The sequence below is a fragment of the Balaenoptera physalus genome, assembly GCF_965194825.1.
Source record: "Balaenoptera physalus genome assembly, chromosome: 10".
NCBI lineage: Eukaryota > Metazoa > Chordata > Mammalia > Artiodactyla > Balaenopteridae > Balaenoptera > Balaenoptera physalus.
Window position 1 is genome coordinate 6,210,721 of NC_138889.1, and position 19,804 is coordinate 6,230,524.

The window sequence follows — 19,804 nt, forward strand, 5'->3', positions numbered from 1 at the left end:
GAGGAAACGAAAATGAGCTAACTAACAGTGAAACGATTTGAGGCAGGTTTCTTCCTTGGGAAGAAAAGAGATCTTAAAAATCCGCATGGGCCATAAGCTCCTGGTACAGGACCAGAGGCAGCTGGGCCATCTGATTCTCTGCTGGAGTATCAGGGGGATAGCCACTTGGGTTTGAGGTGCTCAGTGGATGCAAGAGTGAAGTCCAACGCATGACGTCTATCCTGGATGGACCTGATTGCTTTGTTCTGGTTCTTGGACACAGACTATCCACGGCCTTGGCTGTCATCCTATAAAACCCTTTTAGGCTGGAGGAAGATTTAAATAATATTTAAAAAAAACATTATCCACCACGGGAAGGTTCATTTTAAGTATCAATTTGACGGTGGCCAAGATTAAGCAGTATTTCCGGGTATGTAAGTGAGGGTGTTTCGGAATGAGATTCGCATTGAACGTGTGGACTCCGTGAAGTGGACTGCCCTCTCCAACGCCGGCCAGAGCACCTCGTCCAGTCACGGAGGGTCTGAGCACAGAGCAGAGGAAAGAGGAATTCACCCCTGGCTCCCTGCTTGAGCTGGGACTTCTCTCCTGCCCTTGAACTGGGATTTACACCATCAGCTAGCTTCCCTGGTTGCCTAGAATTACACACCACTGGCTTTCCTGGGTGTCCAGCTTGCAGACCGGGGGACTTCTCAGCCTCTAGAATCACACGAGTCGAGTCCTCGTAATAAATCTCCAAATAAATCCCATTGGTCCTGTTTCTCTGGAGGACCATGACTAATACAAACAACAATAAAAACCACATTGAGCCTATACTGTCTGCTGTATGTGCACGTGAAAAAGTTTTCATGGTGCCAGAAGAGGGCAATAGGAAACTTCCCCTGGGAAAACCCTTGGACCTGAGGGGGGCAGGGGAGAGAGTGCTGGTTGTAAATAAGAAAACGGTGTCCTTGGTTCTGAGAGAGAAAGGCACAATTTATTTAGTCAAATTATTGTACAACATAGTCTTCATTGACAGTTGTCAGCTTAACACTTAATATAGTTTAAAAAAGTCAATGATTACCTGCAAAATTATATATATTTTAATATCTAAAAAATATATTGCATATATAAGGCAGGAAGATCCCTTGTATCCACAAGGGAAAGTTTGGTTGTTCTTTTCCAAGTTATGACTGCTGCAGTTCGGTTATTTACAAACATCTCCAAAGCAGGAACGGTTTAAAGAGCTTGCCTTGATTTGCTTCTGCTCACTTGTTAAATAACAACACCAGTGATTCTCTTTCTAGTAAGTCAGTGACTTGAACGTCCTGTGTTCTTTTCCGCAATAAGTCACATTATGCTTTTTTAAAAACCAGCTATAAAAAACATACAAACAGCCCAAATGTACAGATTGACAAAAGATGTACAAATTACATTTAAAAAAAAATAGCGACTGATTTGATAGTTAACATTGTATTTGTGACCGAGGTCAACTCGTTTCTTTACTCTTTTTCACTTTTTAATTATTTATTTTTAATACTGCGAGATATAGGAAAATAACTCTGCATAATTTATACAGTAAGTTGCCTTCTGGTTGGTGGACCCTGGACCGATCTGACAAGCGCACAGCACTTGCGAATCTGTTTGTGTTTAGAAATCCCTAGGACTTTTCAAAGTTCTGGGACCCACTGTCATTATTTAAAAAAAAAAAAAAAGATATTTAACTCTCTGGCTTTCAGGAATGTCTGCATTTGCATTAACATTTCTTAGTTCATATCTTGACTATTTCCAGAGAGAATGGTCAGCCTAGTGCATATTTACTGCCCACTGAGAAAGATTTTGCAATGCCCGTGGCTTCTTAAATACACACTTGTTCTTTCTCTGAAATTCCAGTTGGGTGAAAACTTCACTAGCCTTACAACCAATGTTCCAGTTTGCTATCCACTGAGTTAGGTCTTCCTAAGATAAGATGATAAGCTTCCTGCCTCTATTTTCACTAAGTCTCAAACCAGAGCGTAACTGGTTAAGTCCATGATTCTTTATCATTATGAACCCTTCAAGGTCCAAGACGAGACCCGTGTGTCGATAAGTAACTGCTTTGGTCCTAAAAATATAAATCTACAGTTTCTTTCCCAGACCCATGACACAACTATTCCAGTAATCTAAATATTCAACTCGTAGGCTGACAGGAGATTGAGACTCCCAACTGGCATACTGGCCCATGGAATTATCCATCTCTTTGTTCAAGGTAGAGGAAGCAGGAGTTACCAACGTTAAAAAAAAAAAAAAAAAAGAATCGTTTTTAAAGAACAGGTATAAAGGTTCTATCCAACAAGAAAGAGCATCCAGTTTCATTTTCTCTTCAAGGCCATGTATGTCCAACAAGAAGTGTGAGGAAGCGGACTTCAGCAAGAAGGCCACCGGTGATGAAGCGTCTAGTAGTAGCTGCCTAAGTGTGAGGGCACGTGGGTGTTTGGGTGGCGGGGGACATTGGGGTTGGGGTAGATGCCACCCGTGGGAGAGGTCCAGTACTGTGACGCTGCTCCAAAGAGGCTAGAGGAAGTGACCGGCATGGAGGACGGGGGGGGAGGGACAAAGTTCACCTTCTGCGGGTGGGTGTGGTAGGAGGGCATGTAGGAGATATCCGAAGGGTACTTGTACATGGACGACTCGGTGGGGTGCGGCTGCAGAGCCTGGGCGATGCCGTGGAAGTCAAATTTGTAGGCGTACCTCTTGCCGTGCACTTTGGTCATAATGTTTTTATCGTAGTAGTATCGGAGGGCTCGGCTCAGCTTGTCGTAATTCATGTTGGGTTTGCTCTTCCGCTCCCCCCAGCGCCTGGCCACCTCATCGGGGTCCGTCATTTTGAACTCCCCGTTGGTCCCCTCCCAGGTGATGCAGCTGGCGTTGGCGCTGTCCGACAGTAACTCCAGAAGGAACTGCCACAGCTGGATCTGCCCGCTCCCTGCAGGCAGCGAGGCACACAGGAGGAAACAGAGGCTCAGCCTGGGAAGTCAGAACCTAATTTCCTAAGTGCAAGGGTCCTCTCACCCTGGATAAGAATCCCTTGGTTTCTTTTTACGGTCAGAGCCCACTGGCCCCTGACGCTGGCGAGATCAGCAAGGTTAGATGGTAAGATAATCTGCCCCGGGCCAGGTGACATTCGCCCAGAACCCGCTGTGTGGTTTTGGGCGAGCCACTCCCCACCCTTCTGGGCAAGATGCTGACTCTCTTCCTGTATAAAGGCCTGAATCACTGTCTTCTCTTTACTCAGTTCTGAAGTCCCTCAGAGTCCCCGGGGGAAGGTGTGACAACGCTTTAGGCTGATGGGACCTGGACTGCTCCTTAGCCCTCGTGCTTGGCTCTTGGCTCTAAGTTCTACAGAGAAGAACTTGGGCAGAGAGGAAACAAGAGGAGAGGGAGCTGGTGGCTTCCCAGCCTTCTGAGCAGGGACGGCCTGGAGACACGGGCCGCAGGAGTTCCCTGGGTGCCCGTCTCACTATTGCAAGGGCCTATTAGCTCACACAGGAGGTGAGTTTCGTTTAGAACTCGCTTGAGAGTTAGTTTAATCACAAACCCTTAAAATACACTGCCAAGTTTATTTTAGCTGCAACCTCTTTCATTTAGCCAGATAACGCTGCAATACTTTCTAAAGTCAGGACTAAAGCGCCTTTGGAATACATATTCACTTGCGTGAGGAAGATTGCCGTGAGCTGGCTGGAACTGTTTCCTGGTCTCCCACCCCCCATCTTTCCCTACTGAAACTTATCTCAACCTCAGTGCAGAGACACAGGGCTAAAATGTTTGTTGTCCAGAAGCATCTTCAGCTAACGGACATTATCACCACCATGACAAGTCCTGTCCTCTCCTGTGTGCACCAGAGAAACAGGGGTCGAACATTTCAAGGATAGAAGTACATGCTACTCCCAGGTCAGGTGTCTGAACTGAGGACATCTAAGAGGTCCCTGTGACCTCACAAAGCTATGGAACATTCTGGAAGACGACCTCTCAGGTCAAAGGAAACTCACCGGGATTGGCTAGGCGACTGCTGGTCGGGCCCAGGATCTGATATGGATCTAAGGAAACAAGAAAGGAAATTTGCTTCACTGTTATTAAAAATATACAAACAACAGCATTAACAATGACAATACCCCAAGGGTTTACACTTTTATTTCAATATCATAGGAAAGCCTGATTTCAGAAAACTGCACTGCCTTTTCTTGCAGACCTTAAAGATCTTGACCAGTTACGGTCTTTATCCCCGTAATTACAGAAACAACGTGAAATAGTATCATTTTTTCATACTTGGTGTCTAAAATTTGTAGGTAATGCTGTCATTACCTAAAACAGAATAGTAAAACCACTTGGAAGGGAGCTAGCTAATATTCAATCGTCATGAATAAGGTGAAGTATGGCTTATTAAATGGGCTTAAAGAAGTCTAATGATGACTGGACTTTAATAGCTCTATTACTGACAACTTTACACGTCTCTCTTTTTCTGATGTAGCAGAAACACATGCCCAGAAATCAAGCAGCCTGGGTTCTAGCCCAGCAAAGTTATAAACTAAATAACTCACTGGACAATCTCTGGGTATCGGTTTTCTCATCTGCAAAATGATGGGTTGGGTTCCTGGATTCCCCAGTTCCCTTCTAGTATAACCTTCTCTGATTTTAAGCTTGGAAATGTCAACACCAACCAGAATTTGGATTTTAGCTATAAAATGATTATTCTTAATATCTCAGTTTGCTTAAAACTTATGTGATTGTTTAGCCATAAAAGAAATCTTTGCCATATTGACTTATGTGAGGTTTATCTTCTTTATTTCAGGCGAGGGAATCACGGTAGAGAGCTGGATCGCAACTTGGCCATGCTATCGTACGTTTGATACTTTACAATTTTCATAATTTTACTTGTAATTTAAAAAATCGACATGATTTTGGGGGTTTTGCTTACAACCGCAAATTAACTTGAAGAGTCCTTTTAAGCCCTCTTAGTCTACCCCTTTTTATCCACACGGTATGACAACTAAAATATTTTGGGCAGGTAATGTCTAATTTCGTTGTTGTTGGGGATTCTTTAAATCCCTTATGTCAAGTCCTCTCTGTCTGACTTGTGTTTCACAGTCAGCAAGTTCTCAGCCTTCCTGAGGAAATGTAGGTCAACTTTCTATCGCTTATCTTCAGTGCAGATGGAAAACAATGTCTGTCCATCCCAAGGCAGTGGCTTGTTTGGAGCTCACTCTTAGCTGTGTCCCACAGAGAAGACCAAGCTGGGCTTTGGAAGGGGCACAACAGCTGTCTTCAGATACATGAAGGACCTTCACAGAGAATGGGAGGAAGACCTCTCCTGAGGGCAAACTGGGAAGCTCGAATGGAAGATACAGGGAGGGGGACTTTGGCTCACATGGTGGAATTGAGCCTAGCCAGGTAGTGAACTCCCCGTTGCTGTAGGTATTCAAGTGGAGGTGAGGTAGTCATAAGACTGAGATGTTACAGGAGGATGTTGTAGACCTAGATGTCTCTAGGTTCCCTTCCCATACTAAGAGTCTCCAATTCCATGGTTTTAACAGTTCCTCTGCCTTAATTGTTAAGTAGATCCACCACAGGGAACGTTTGGTCAAGCAACTTGAGAGTCTGGGATGGTAGCTCTAGTTCTCCCATAAACCAGCCGTGTGGCTTTTCGCAAATCACTTCACCTCTTTGGGCCTCAGTTTCTTTATTTTACAACATGAGGCATTTTACTCTTTAGGTTCCTTTCACCTCTGATATTCCATGAGTCTCTATGTGATTCCAGTGTCAGGTACCCAATTCACAGATCTATTATAGTGTCAAATATAGGATTCTATGAAAGACACAAATGCCGTATATTGTCTAAATCCTCCTCCGCTGACCGTATGGGACCAATGGCCACATAGGAAGCAAAGGAGGGTTCGCACATCATGGACAGGTACCTGGTTGGGGCCGCTGTTCAGTATTCTTACTCATTGTTTGTGCTCCTGCAAGGGGGGGACCTGCAGCAAGAAGAGAAATATGGTAAGTGGGGCCATTCTCCACGAGGGGAGGGGAACACCTCGTCCAACGCCCCCCCCCCGGAAGGAGGACAAATGTGCTTTCTCATTCATTCATTCGCTCACGCTACTCATTTATTCATTCTATTTTATAAATATTTATCCAGAATCTACTCTGTGCCGGCACTGCTCTTGATACTAGAGAACCCAGCACTGAACCAGTGGTTCCTGCTAGAACTTACGTTTTAATGGGAAGACAATGATACACAGCAGTAAGTATGTAGTAGAGCGTGTCTAACGGTATCAGGGCTGTGGATTTCATTTTTAATGAAAATTTAGAAAGGTCCTGAAGGAGAAGGTGACATCTGAGCACAGGTCACCTGCTCCTGCGTTTCCATGTTTGTGAGCTCCCCTCCGTGGCATCTCTTAGGTACACCCCTTCCGCCCCTGTCATCATGTCTCTATGTTAGAGCTGCGTTGCTTCTTGCACCGTCTACGGACTCATCTGACTGGCGTGCTCGCCACTTCTCTCTCTTCCCACCGACCCATCAGAGGCTATTTAGCCAGTTTCATCTCCCTAAACCACTACACCCCACCATCCAAAAACTTTGGTGACTCACTGTTGACTAAAGCATTGAGCTCTATCTTCCTGGCATCTTTGCGTCCCCTTCCTTACCTTTCCAGACTTATTTCCCTTCGTGCATCCTAAACCCCAGAAGCCCAAGTCCTCCTGACTGTCAGACACGTCAACCTTGATGTCTTTCCCTGGCCCCGCCTCTCCTGGGAGGCCCAGACCTCCCCACCTCTGTGGGTCCAAATCCTGCCTCTCCTTGCAGAGCCAAATCATATGGCCCCAGGTCCACTTGGCCTTCCTGATACCGCACAGAGGGAAAGAGTTGTATGTGTGCATGACTCCTCTCCCCTGCTTGAGAGATTGGTCCATGTCTGATTCAACACTGTGTAGCCCATAGGGCCAAGGGCTGGGGGCAGAGTAAACAAATAATGCATATTATTAAAAGGGATGGTGGTTATTGCTGGCATTAGTTTTTAGTCTCAACCTCTTTCTTGAAAGAATTCCCTTCACCATCCATTTCTGTGTTTGATATTTTACTTCCTAGAGATAGCAAGATTGACACATTCTGGTTCAGGACCACATGAGTCAGTCTTTCCTGCTACTCCCTTAATGGGAGATTTTGGGTCAGATTTCAACACAAATTGATGTGTCAGACCCCTACCATCCCCTCATCAGGTTATCTTCCCTCTCAGCCTTTCATGAAATTGGGGTAGAGATGTTGGTATAACTACATCTTGACAATTAGAAAAGCAAAGCCATAGAGGGTCATTATCATAGCTTAAATGACAGAGTCCGAATCTGGTGATTTTTCATTCATACAGACCTTGTCATGAGAGAAACCTTCCAACTTCAAAAATTCTAAAGCCAAATGCAATGAAACAAAACTCACAGGTCTGAGTGAAAATCCCATATCTTTCCAGGACTAGGTATCACTGACAGGTCCTACATTGGCAATTAATTCTGATGGCCATTCAAAGAGCAGGAAAACAAAATGCTCACTCCTATCCTCCTTTATCTTATGACCCTGTTCTCCACCCCGTCCTCAGAAAAAGGTTTTCTTCCCAAAGAATAAAGTGACGTTTACTTACTTTTGTTGAGACCAGAATTCATGTTATTGCCCCATCCTCCTCTCCTGACTGAGTCATAGGAAGGGTCTAATGGAAAAAACAAATAGAGGTACATCAGCATCTCCTGCTCTTTAGAAAGGTTGCATGAAGATTATCATTCAGGGACCTGGAGAATTCTGCAACAACTTTTCAAGCATCACTAAATTCCAGAAGTGTACTCTTCCCCTGGGGCAAAGGGGAATGAATGGAAGGAACATCGACACACTGATTGGGAGCCCAAGTAATGGAAAGAACCCTGAATTTGAAGTCATAGGGCTGGTTCAAATTCTGTCCTTCCACCATTTGTTGTGAGACCTTGGACGAATCCAGACATCCTTGGGCCTCAATTTTTTAAAATATGGAAATAAAAATTTACATGATTTACCTACCTTACAGGGTTGTGCTGATGTTATCAACGGAATATTTGTGTCCCCTGCGCAAATTCATACATTGATGTCTAATCCCCTCAGTGGGATGGTACTGGGAGGCGGGGGTCTTGGGAGGTAATTAAGTCATGAGGGTGGAGCCTCCATGAATGGGATTAGTGCCCTTATAAGAAGAGGTCACAGAGGCAGCATGTCTGCCTGCTTCCTGCCATATGAGGGCACAAAAAGAAGTCAGGTGTCGGCAATCCAAAAGGGAGCTCTCACCAGAACCTGACCATGCTGGCACCCTGACCTCAGACTTCCAACCTCCAGCACTGTGAGAAGTTTGTTTCTTTTGTTTGTAAACCACCCAGCCTATGGTACTTTGTTACAGCAGCCAGAACGGATGGAGACAGGTAATGATCAAATGAGACAGCATATGTGAAGCATCTTATAAGGCATTCTACAAACATCATCTAAGTTTAGCAAGAAAAAAATGTCCGAAGCTGTATAGGAAAGCCCTTTAAGCAGCTCTGGAGAGATGGGTCATGTCCAGATTAAAGGCTCACGGGCAGACTGTCTCACAGCCCCGACCGTGTGGACCCTGGCTCCAGCCCCTCACTCCAGCACACTGATGTGTGGGCACATCTGGGCTCTCCTCGGCCTCTCATGCTTTTCTGTTGATAGTGAAGAGGGCTGGGTAATGACCACACAGAAAGGAAAAAGGCCAGAGGTATGGCTGGAACCAGAAACGAGGGGCTGGAGAGATGCTTCCTGCCTGGAAGTGCAGAGAGGTTTCCAGATCGCCTTGGCGGACACTCCATTGACATGGAACATTCGTGATCCCAACCCCTTTCTTGAAAGAATACACATGCCTCCCTAACCCTGTTCAGAAATTGCTGAACCGACTGGCTGGAAACATCCTCTTTTCCTTTCTCGTGGTGTGGGTCCCATTGAGACACGGAGCAGGAATAGCAGAAGAGCTTAAGGATACAGAATGATGACTTTCAAAGTCTTTCCATGGACAACAAAGAAACCATAAAAAGCATCTGAACAAATGGAGCACAGACCTCAGCAAACAACGGTCAGGCGGGGTGAAACGCACACCATCCCCCTCCGCCCCTCCTGAGCCTCTCAAACGAATTAGAATGAGAACTGCAAAGACGGACCGGCTGGTCCCATGGCTTGTTCTTGTTTCTGGCTAAGAGGAACCAAAAGACAGGAATGATTTCCTTGTGGAAAAATCCACGTGCGGATGCACATTCCTCCTGGCTCTGGAAAAGCCAGTGCAGTTTTAAAATTACAGTCTTTAGCAATTGGCATGAAAAGCAAAACAGAAAGTGAGGGGGATGCAGATGGGAGGAAGGGGAGGGAAGGGGGCAAAAAAGAGAGACAAAGCTCGGCTCGTTTGAGTCGTCTGTTTTTATTTTTCTTTGACTTGTTTTTTTTCTCACAATTCCTCCTGCAAATAGATTCTTGTGCTTGCTTAAAAACAAAATAAAACAAAAACAAACAAAGAACCTAAGTTGTTTTCAAGCTGGGGATGCGGTTGTAGGTTCTCATGGGTATCTTCTGGGCTGTCTTGCAGGCGTCTGCAGAGTGTGTGCGAGGCTGGGGTATCCTCGAGGAAAGGCTGGGTTCTTCCAAGATTTCTCTTTGGTGGAGGGGAATGCTGGTTAGGCCTCCAGCAATTTATCTGGGACTGATTTCTGCCATGTATTGTGTGTTTGGTGGCTATACAGTGGATGTGAACGAATATGACACAAGTCCCCAGTGCTTGCCTTTAAATAGGAGACGATAACAGATTGTGAAGAAATACGGGTCGTGTACCAAAGGAGTGCTGGAGATACTGGGGGTGACGGAGGGAGAGGCTAGTGTGACTGGGTCTGGGGTGACTTGAGTGAGGCCTCTTTGGGGAGGAGAGAGTGTGCATCCCCGGCGGGCATACGTCGGAAGTGAGCGGTGAGATGTGAACGTGTCGGATGCAGGGAACCACGCGTGGGGCTGTGGGACTGCAGCGGGGGGACACGGAAGAGAGGGCCGAGGCCAGGTTCACGGCCAGGTCCACGGCCGCTCAGCCAGCTTAATGGCTCTGGGTTACAGGCCATGGAAACCAGGAGAGGCTTGGGGCAGGTGGCAATACCGTGATCCCAGGGTGTGGTGGAGAGTGCAGCTCGTGGTGATGTGTAGGATGGATGGATGGGGTGGGTGCCGGGGGAAGGAGATGAATCTAGCAGGAACGGAACAGAAAGTGGAATAGAAAGTGACAAATTCATGAAAGAGAAAAAGCAAATCGCTAAGTTCCAGGAATTGGTGTGTGTTATCTGAAGTTCTGACTTGACTTCTGACTTACTGCACTGATAATATCTCTGACTCAGAGTTTTCTAATCAGTGTTTCTTCTCAATCCTTAGTTTACCGGAGGCTTCCATCCTCTCTTGCATCTTCTCTAAAGCTATGTTATATTCGTTCAGAAGAACCTGTTTTCTTAGTCCAAATTATGGCTTTGGCTATAGTTATCCTTGACTTCTTGCCAACTTTTACTCCTATTCTTTTATTCTAGCTCTGGGGGCACTGCAGACAGGCAAAAGTTAGAGAATGCTTGGAAGAATTCCCTCTAACCAACAGAGGGCGGGTGGTGGCTGGATTTTTCTGAGTGCCCAATCATGTTGGAAGTTGATGCTTTATCAGAGAAGTGTCTGGCAGCCCCATCTTTCCCGTGATGCCTTGGGGGTTGGGGGGGAAGCCTGACCGGGAGGACTTTCGAGGTCCCAACCAATCTTAAAGTCCCCTAGTAGGTGAAAAAAGCAAGGGACAGAAACAGAGAGGCCACCAGCAATCAGCCTGAACTGTGTCCTCCTGTGGAGTTAACAGAGCAATAAACAGCAGCGGGCCGTGCCGTGAGCGGGCGTCTTTAGCCAAGGGTCCCGGAGCAGAGTGTAGAATCAGAGCAGCGAAGACCACAAGGCTCCCTCCCATGTGCTCTTTCATTCCTACCCACTTGCATGGAAAATCCTGCCACTGGCACCTGAGTCTACAAAGGACACCTGGGTCCATTTACTGGGGAGTTTAACAAATGCTCTCTGTGGGCCCTGGGGTTTGTGGGGTCATCTCCTAAATGGAAGATTGACATGAAAGCCAGTGTTTTTGGAGTAAGTCCTACTGCAAGGACAAAGCTGAAGATGGAGAAGGCCAAGGTCAAGAGCTAAGGTCTGGCATTCTGCCTTAGAGATTGGAAGTACCGGGGCAGCCTTGCAGATTAAATTAGATATCCAAGCAAACAGCTGGCCCAGCGCCCAGCACAGCATCAAACTCGGTAAATATTAGCAAGTAACGTTATTACTGTGTTTGCATCATTAAATACCTTAAAATGTTCAGACCCAGAAACACGTTTGCCAGCCCTACCAAATACACATTAACCCCCCTCCCCTACTTCCATCCCCCTTACCCTGCTCTGCTTCTTATTTTTCCACTTATCACCTCATTTAATCAATAATTAATCCATGACGTTTATTGTCCACATCTCCCACCTGAATGTCAGGTCCATAAGGGTAGGGACCCCTCTTTTGTTCTCTGATAGAACCAAGCACCTAGAACAGTGTCCAGCCCAGAATAAGCACCCCATAAATATTTGTTGAATGAATGAATGAATAACTGGGCCTATATTTTCTCCTTCTTGCTAAATATACACACTTCCTCTTGTTGTTCACTGTTTTCCTAGCTGGAGAGAATTCAAAGCCTCTACCCCAGCTGCTCCCCACTAAATGAAGTCTTCAGGGGATTCCAGTCTGGGTGACGGGTGATGGATGAGTATAGACTGTTAACCCCGGCTGCCCTCCGAGCAGAACGGACAACAGTCCACGTATGACAAGGCGTGGGCTGAGACCTGTCCCCACAGGAAGCCCAGCACTAGATGCCATTCACTCAAGTGGCCTGCTTTTTGTTTCATATATATTTTAACAGCATCATTGTTGAAATGAGGGCTTGTTTTCCTCCTAAAAGTCATACAAGTGAGAACTCAGCAGTGTGGTCAGCTCTAGCCCCAGACACACAGACAGAAATATGTCTACAACCAACATGGAAAATCCTGGACCCGGAGCTACCCGACGACTCATTTTCCTGCACAAACACTCTTCCTCCCCGGGCCTGACTCCTGGCTGTGCCGGAGCTCCCCGACCCTCGGCTGCCGGTCAGCACGTGGGTTGCTCTCCTGTGGGGCATGCCTGGCCCACAAGGCAGCCTGAGCATGCCCTGGGCCCCCCACCCTGAAAATGGTGCATACCGTCTGCTTTCTGAGAACTGACTTCTCAAAACACACACTTAAGGGAGTGGCCAAGGGCACAGAGGGCAAAAATGTGACCGTTAGGGACCCACAGAGCAGCTGGTCTCAGAACTTCTGGGTGGTGGCAGACGCTTGAGCAGCAGAAAATTACCCCAATTCTGACACTCACTTTTTACTTCAGTGAAGGCTGGTACCCCTGGCTTGATGACGAATCTTACTGTGATGCTTTTTCAGAGGAGCCTTCCCAGAAGGGCTTTGCCTGGAGCTTATGGTTTCAGGCGGTCCTGAGATCAATTTTTGCCAAAGCAAAGAGAGACCAGAGCCTTATTCTGGGGAATCTGGGCACTGCCAGGCATTGTGGATAATTCAGCTTCAAGTATATAATGGTCTGAACAGTATCTCCACCATGGGACGCCCGGTGCGGCTGACTTTGACCCTAAATGGCCTCTTAGATTCCAGGAGAGCCTCCCGGGGTGGAGAAATATGAGCATGGAGACTTTTTTCTGAAAAGTCCTTGTTGGAAGGGGAAAACTTTCTCTGGACGTGACTTTCTCACAGACATCCCAGTGTTAACTCAGCTTCTGTGTGGAGCTGTTAAACGGGTCCTGGAAACCTGGCCAAACATCTCAGGAAAGACATTTCTTTCTGTTCTGATGCCGACGGTTCACCGTCTGAAAGCCCAATGTCCCAGGCAACGCGCAGCTCCACACTTTGTCATGCCCTCACCTGGAGGCCAAAGATGCAGAGACACCAGCACAGAAGCCTCTCTCTTCATCCCGTATGACATGAGATCATGCTCTCGATTACTGGATAGAAAAAGATGAATTTTCTCTGAGACTTCTCTTCAAATTTCTGGTTGGCAGTACCTAGTCCTGTTTATCCTTGGAAAGCCCGGCTTCTGAATGCAGACCTTTCAGCAGAAGAACGGGCAAGGCCACTCCTGCTCAGGGCAGAAACTTCTCTCAGTCCGATCCAGACCTCTTTTCTTGGAAGAGCGAGGGTGCCAAAGGAGAAAAGCTCTAACAAAGGGGACCCCGAACCCAAAGCCCCAAACTTCCCAAAAAAGAGCCAAGTCCGCCCGGAGGAAGACTCACCGCCCAGACTTCCCCCCATACAGGGAAGACTGTACGTGGGGGCAACATCCTAGCTGTTGGCAGAGGACGAGCGAGATGGTCCTCCAAACCCCTCCTCCCTCTGAGGCCCTGGGTTAGAAGAGGCCCAGCCTTTGAGGAGGGCCCTACTGGCCACCAACCCCATTCTGCTTCCCTCTGGGCCTTCCCTCCGGCGATGCCCACCCGGGACAGCCTGCCCTGCTTCCCGAACCTTCTCAGCTCAGGACCGGCCCCTCGTCTGCCACTGTCTCCCTACGACCCCTGCTGGCGACCACTACCAGATGTCTGACCGGCTGGCCTGGCCTCCCACTTCCAAAGCTGTGCAAAGGCGACTGGCACCCGGGCTGTGGAAGGGCGTGGAGGGCGTGGACGCCCTGGTGCAGACATCCTTCCTCTCTGGCAGGTCGGTGGTTACGATGTGGCGTTTAGAATCAGTCCACCCTGGGTTCAGACCCCAGCTCAGCCATTTACTCTGCCAAACAGTCTCTGTCAAAAGGTTCCTCTTTTTGAACCCCAGGTTCTGCTTCTCTAAGTTAACCTTAAAAATGCATTCCAATATACATTAGGTGCAGACAAATACTGTTTGATTCCACTTCTACGAGGTACCTGGGATAGTCAAATTCATAGAGTCAGAAAGCACACTGGTGGATGCCAGGGTCCCAGGGGGAGGGGGAATGGGGAGGTAGTGTTTGATGGGGACAGCGTTTCAGTTTGGGAAGGTGAAGAATTCGGGAGACGGATGATGGTGAGAGTTGCATAGCCATGTGAATGTACTTAGTGCCACTGAACTGTACAGTGAAGTATGGTTAAAATAATATGTTTTATATTATGTGACTTTTACCACAATAAAAAAAAAAGGATTAATAACAAATGCTTTATAGGATTGTTAAGGGGATTAAAGAAGCATTCGATAAATGGCAACTTAAAAATATACACAGTATACACGTAGTCTATACCATCTTGCTTGCACCTCTAAGATGCTGACCTTGGTGAACTGAGGTTAAAAAGTCATTAGGGGAGGCCCTGAAAATGAAGAGAAGCGTAAAGGAGGAAGAATAATTCCTGTGCGCTGAGATCAGTGACTCCCAAATCCGAATAAACTCTGGCTCTCTTTTAGAAGAAGAAATGGACTATCCTGTATCCCAGTTTAGAATCGCCGGCCGGGAGGCTGGCGAGGGCTGGTGGCTCTGGCTCCCTGCTGGTATATTACCAGGCTGAGGGTTTACCCGGCATCCTTCCTGCTCCCCTGACTGTCAGCTCCCCCAGCTCCCTGCCCAGCCAGCCCTGGAGCTCCAAGCTGGGTCCTCACCTCCTTTCAACCCCGTCTATAAGGGCAGCTCGGCCTTTACCTCAGGGGCATCTTATGTTCTAAAGAACACCAGAGGATCTTGGCTTCCACGGAGATCTCAGGAGGAGGGCAATATCTAGGGAAGGCTTTCCTTAAACTTGGAACGCACAGAAAAAAAACATCCTGGATCAGATTTCCTTTGCTCAAGGATCTTGTCCTGGAATCCAAACAGCCCCTCAGCCTCAGAGCCGGCCCCGCTGCGTGGAGGAGAATAAAACTACTGTTTAAGATATTCCACGTGCAAAGGGAAGAAAGGACACGTGAGGGAAATGCTTGAAGAATGGATGGCTTTCAAAGATGAGAATTTGGAGAGGCCAGTGGCACCCTTGTGGGCACAGACTCACCACGGTCTCAAGAGGTTCCCCACCAAGCCGGGACCCTCCCTTGACTTCGTCCCTCCCGTGGGCTCTGTGTCTAAATGACACACAAGTCTAAGCGACCTCTTTATTTTGATAAGGCCTCAAAGTGGGATTTGGGGGCCAGCCTTGTGTGGAAAAGCACTTTATACTGACTCAGTTAATTGGGTGTTTGCCCAAACTCCCCTCCATGTTGGGCCATGCAGACGCAACTAAATTGCAGCCTTCCTGGGTCAAATCTGCCTCAGGTTTAAGAGGATTCTGGGTCAGAAAAAGAAAACCTAACAGCTGACTTAGGTAAGAGGGCTTGAAGATGAATGAGAAGCAGTCTGTGTTCAGCCCCCTGGGCTCTGCTGAGAGCCCGGATCTGACCCTCTCCCGTCCGCGTTCCTCAGCTGGATTGCCCTCACTCTCTGGCGATACGGGATAGTCTTGCATCTGTTGCATGATTCAGCTTTTGCATCTTTTTCTTCCAGAGTTCTGCAAAGGCTCACCGGTGAAGGTCTCGTGTTTATTGCCCTCATTTTGTTAAGCCTCCTGGTTTAATTCTTTGTGCACTTATGCCCCTTGCTTGGTGAGCATCTTTGGGAAGAGACGGACTGTATCTTATCACCTTGTTTGCTTCTCTTGCCCCCAGGTTCTTCCTCTTCCCAGCACCAGCTATTGGGCTTAGCTAATACCTCGCATCCCACTCACATTCATTCATTCAACAACATTTTATTGAATGTCTACAATTGTGCTAGACCCTGTTCTATGTGCTGAGAATACAATGGTGGCCAGACATATACCCTTGCTCTGGGAGCTGACATTCAAAACAAATAGTAAGCGACATCGTATATAAGAAGGTGGTGAGTGGTATGGAGAAAAAGAAAACAGGTGAAGGGGAGCAGGTACAGGGAGGGACAGGGAGGGCCTCGCTGACAACACAATTTGAACAAAGACTTGACCTATCTAATGTTATGAAAATAAAGCTCTCCATAATTTTCTTATGAAAAGTGACTGGGTTGTCCAACACTGATTTCAAAGCCCTTCTGGAAAGGTAATCCCTTGTTATCAGTTCTTTACCTTGTTGAGAATTACTTTATGTTGGAAGACGAAAAAATAAGCTAAAAAACTTGACAGTATCGTTTTGATGTCTGGGTGAGAGATAGTAAAAGGCGAGATGAGCTTAGTTTATTAAAGAGTTCACCAAGTTTTGCATATTTAGAATCAGGGTAATTACCAAATCTGTTGTCTTAGAATCACACTGACTTAGGAAGGCCATTCAAATGAAGAAACTTAAAATCCCAGCACTTCCTCTGATTTGTTTTTGACCTGCCTCTGAAGTGTTTTGCAGGAAAGGGTGTTTCTGAGGGGTCAGTGTGGTTGAGAAGAGGACAGGTGAGTTCTCCGTGAAGGAACACTCCATCTTTGTGGCCTGGCAGTTGAGCCCTGGAACACTCCCACCACCTCTGTGTCCTGCACCCACACATCAAAAAGCACAGGAGTTAAAGACAACCATCAACTCTGGGCAGGTGGAATGTGGTCTCACTTATATAATAGAATCCGAGGTTTCTTTTCAGGCTGGAGGGGACTTCAGACATTATCTAAACCAGACATGCAAATTAGCACAGGCCTGGAGGCCCAAAGCCTGAGAGAAAGCATATGTGGCCATATAAGAATTTTAATAGAAATTGAAAGTATGACTCATAGCAGAAAAACTGCCTTTCTCTCAACTCCTCTAGGATATTGGGCAGGCCAAAGACTTTTGAAGCTTGAAGTGTTTTCAAAGTTATACCAAGAACGGTTTTCATTTCTTTGGAAGAGGGGTACCTAAATCTTATCAAGTCTAAGGTCATTTGTGGTGTTATTAAGGGCTCTTAAAGATTTTCATGGGAAGGAATTCCATGATTTCTCTTTAATCCATTCCAAACAGGGAAACAGTTCACTGCCATGGAAAAAACTCTAGATTGAGGTTCAGAACTCCTTGGTTCCCCTCCCATCTCTGCCAGTTATGAGCTGTGTGAACTTAGGCAAGTGACAATCTCTCTGACTCTGTCAACCTATCTGTAACAGGGGAAACATCGATTCTCCTAAAATTTAAGAATTTGGAAAAGCAAATAGCCTATTTAATCCTCCCAGGGTTCTCTTGAGAATAAATGAGATCATGCATGTGAAAATGCTTTACACACTCCAAATGTCTTCTAAGATTATAGCTGCTATTCTTTTCCAGAGTTTTATTCCTTGGAAAGAAGTTAATCTCTCTTGTGTCAACCAAGGCTAATTTCTTCTGGTTCTTTGTTTAGGGAAGCAGAAGGATTGAGTAAATATTTAATTAACTTGACAAACTAGATTTTCCTTCCCCAGTGAATCCATCGACTGTCAATGTTATTTACTGAATATCTACAGGGCTGAAAAAAAGGGATGCAGGACAAAACTCACCATTAAAGACGACAAGATAATCTGTAATTAGGTCCATTGACGGCTAGTGGCTGAGATAGGGTCCCGATAAGAGATTGTAGTCTTTGTGGGTAAGGAAAAAATATCCTGATGAGAGTGGGACTTGAATTGGGCTTTGAAGGATGTCCTGGATTTTGATAAAGTAATAATCTCACGTAATTTACCACTTTCCCTTTAGAATGTGCCTAACACACGAATTTGAACTTCATCAGAGGTGTGTTAAACTTTTTATTGATCCTCACATGTGATTGCTTACAGATCCCTGAGGCTGGAGGGGAGAAGCCCACGTGGGTTAGTGTTTCTAACCATAGTATTTCTTCCTCAAAGACTTTATCTTCTCTCGAAAGGATATTTCATGAGAAATAATTATTTATTATCTTAGATATGGGCTTCTCTGAAGAAAGTATGATGTTACATCTGTAAAAAGAACTTGGGAAAGGTTTTTATCTTAAGATAACAAATGATGCTATCTATGCCTTGGCTTTTCACTAGAAGATTCCCCAAGTCCCTATACCTCTGTCTGGCAGGAGAAAAGCTTCTCTCTTTCTCCGGGGTGGGGAAGGGGGGGAGGGAGAGAGGAGGGAGAGAGAGGCGGAGAGAGATGGAGAAAAATTTGGTTTATGAGCACGGGACTAAACAAACTTCTTTTAAATACTTTTCAGCAACTACTGACCCTCAAACAACCTCTCTGTAGAATTTCTAAAAATCAGTGTATTTTGCAAAACAAATGCATTTGGAATATTCTGTGTGGAGGTGGCCACCAGTGGATTACCTGGAGCACTTGTGGACCTCGCCTTTTCTTCCCAAAGTACTCTGGGACCCCACTCCTCAACACAGCTAACAGCGATCACTTCCAGTTTCTATTACAAACCAAGACCCTGCGGTCATGGAAATGGAGTTACATCAACCAAGGCCAATTTCATTTTGAGTCGGAGCTCTATAATCTGGAATGGGATGAAATGTCTGAGTCAAAGTGAAACCTGGTAGGGACGGGAGGGCTAAAATGATAATAGTCAAGAGTCTGGAGATGAATTGGAAATGCAAAACCCAAACGGCCCACTCAGTAAGTGTGAAACGCCACTGACAGGTTGGTGGAGCTGTGGCGGGACTCCCCCCCACGCACCGAGTGCCCACCGTCAGGACACCCCTCCCTGGCATTGGTGGGTGGAGCAGCTGCCTGGCCGAGTCCAGGTGCAAAGGTGCTCTGGAGGTCCAGCTGGCCCCAAACACCTTTCCCACAGCCTTGCACCTCTTCCCCTCCCCCTCTGAGGTTTATGTAAAGCATTTTTCTTTATTAAGGTGCAGCAGGGTTCATGTTTTCACTGTCACCTTCACTGATGTTGCAGAGCAAGGTGGCGCCTATCAGATTCTCCAAGGCAGCATGTCAGAGCAGTTTTGATAAACATGACGAAAGATGCCCAAGGGGGCAGGAAGGCCAAAGTGGGCACTTCTAAGCAGCCAGGAACAATACCAGGGGCCAGGATGCCTGTTGGCACAGGGAAGAGGCGAGACCAATGTTGCAATGGCAGAAAGGATACCGATGCAGAGCAACGAAGGCACATTTTGTCTCTGTTAAGTATTCAAGTAAAACCTGGCTCTCCGTGGTGGGGTGATGTGTGGGGAGAGAATTTCAGGAGCAATGGGAGATGCCTACTCTCAAAACACTAAGCTCCAACTTCGCCTCCCAAGGGCACCTATGGATTGAGAAGGGGGTGTAGGCTGGGGTGCTGGAGCAGCCTGGCTTGTGTCTTTAAAATGGTCCAGGTGATGCTGATATCCTTCCTACTCCTGGAGAGCCATGGGTCAACGAAGCTTATTGAGGCAAGGCTTTGCTCACCTCTTGTAATTTGAGGAAATTTCACAACTAGATTTATCGAGCTAATATCCACCGTCTTTGTTTTTTTAAGTTTACTGCAATCCTTATTGATCAACAGAGTGTTACTTAGGATAGCGTTTCCTTTTCTAAATCTCTTCTTTTTTTCTTTGATTTTTAAAAATGCAATATTAAACACACAAAATGTATAATGTTGTGTAAATTATAAAGCACAATAATGAAAAGGACATCTGTGAAGCCATCTAATATGCTTCTTGAAATGCAAGAACTGAGTACCCTGAGTGAGGCTCCTGATTTGACGACCATAGAAGAAATCAGTAAATCTCAGCATATCATCTTAACAACTAGATGACATCAGCTTCCTGGAAGAAATGGGCCGTTCCATGGTGTGCTGTATGGAAGAGGG

General features: G+C 46.4%; 1 protein-coding gene across 5 annotated transcripts in view; it reads right to left on the minus strand.

Annotated features, from left to right (window-relative positions):
- Positions 1-951: 951 nt before the first annotated feature.
- The window catches only part of FLI1 (Fli-1 proto-oncogene, ETS transcription factor), a 122,106-nt gene continuing 103,253 nt past the window's right edge, over positions 952-19,804 (minus strand). For all 5 annotated transcript variants that reach the window (XM_082476284.1, XM_082476282.1, XM_082476285.1 and 2 more), the window contains 4 exons: positions 7,647-7,712; positions 5,928-5,987; positions 4,005-4,052; positions 952-2,941 (listed from right to left, as the gene is read on the minus strand). In XM_082476284.1, coding sequence (XP_082332410.1) covers positions 2,412-2,941; positions 4,005-4,052; positions 5,928-5,987; positions 7,647-7,712 — 704 coding nt within the window. In that variant the 3' untranslated portion in view covers positions 952-2,411. The remainder of the gene's footprint in view (positions 2,942-4,004; positions 4,053-5,927; positions 5,988-7,646; positions 7,713-19,804) is intronic.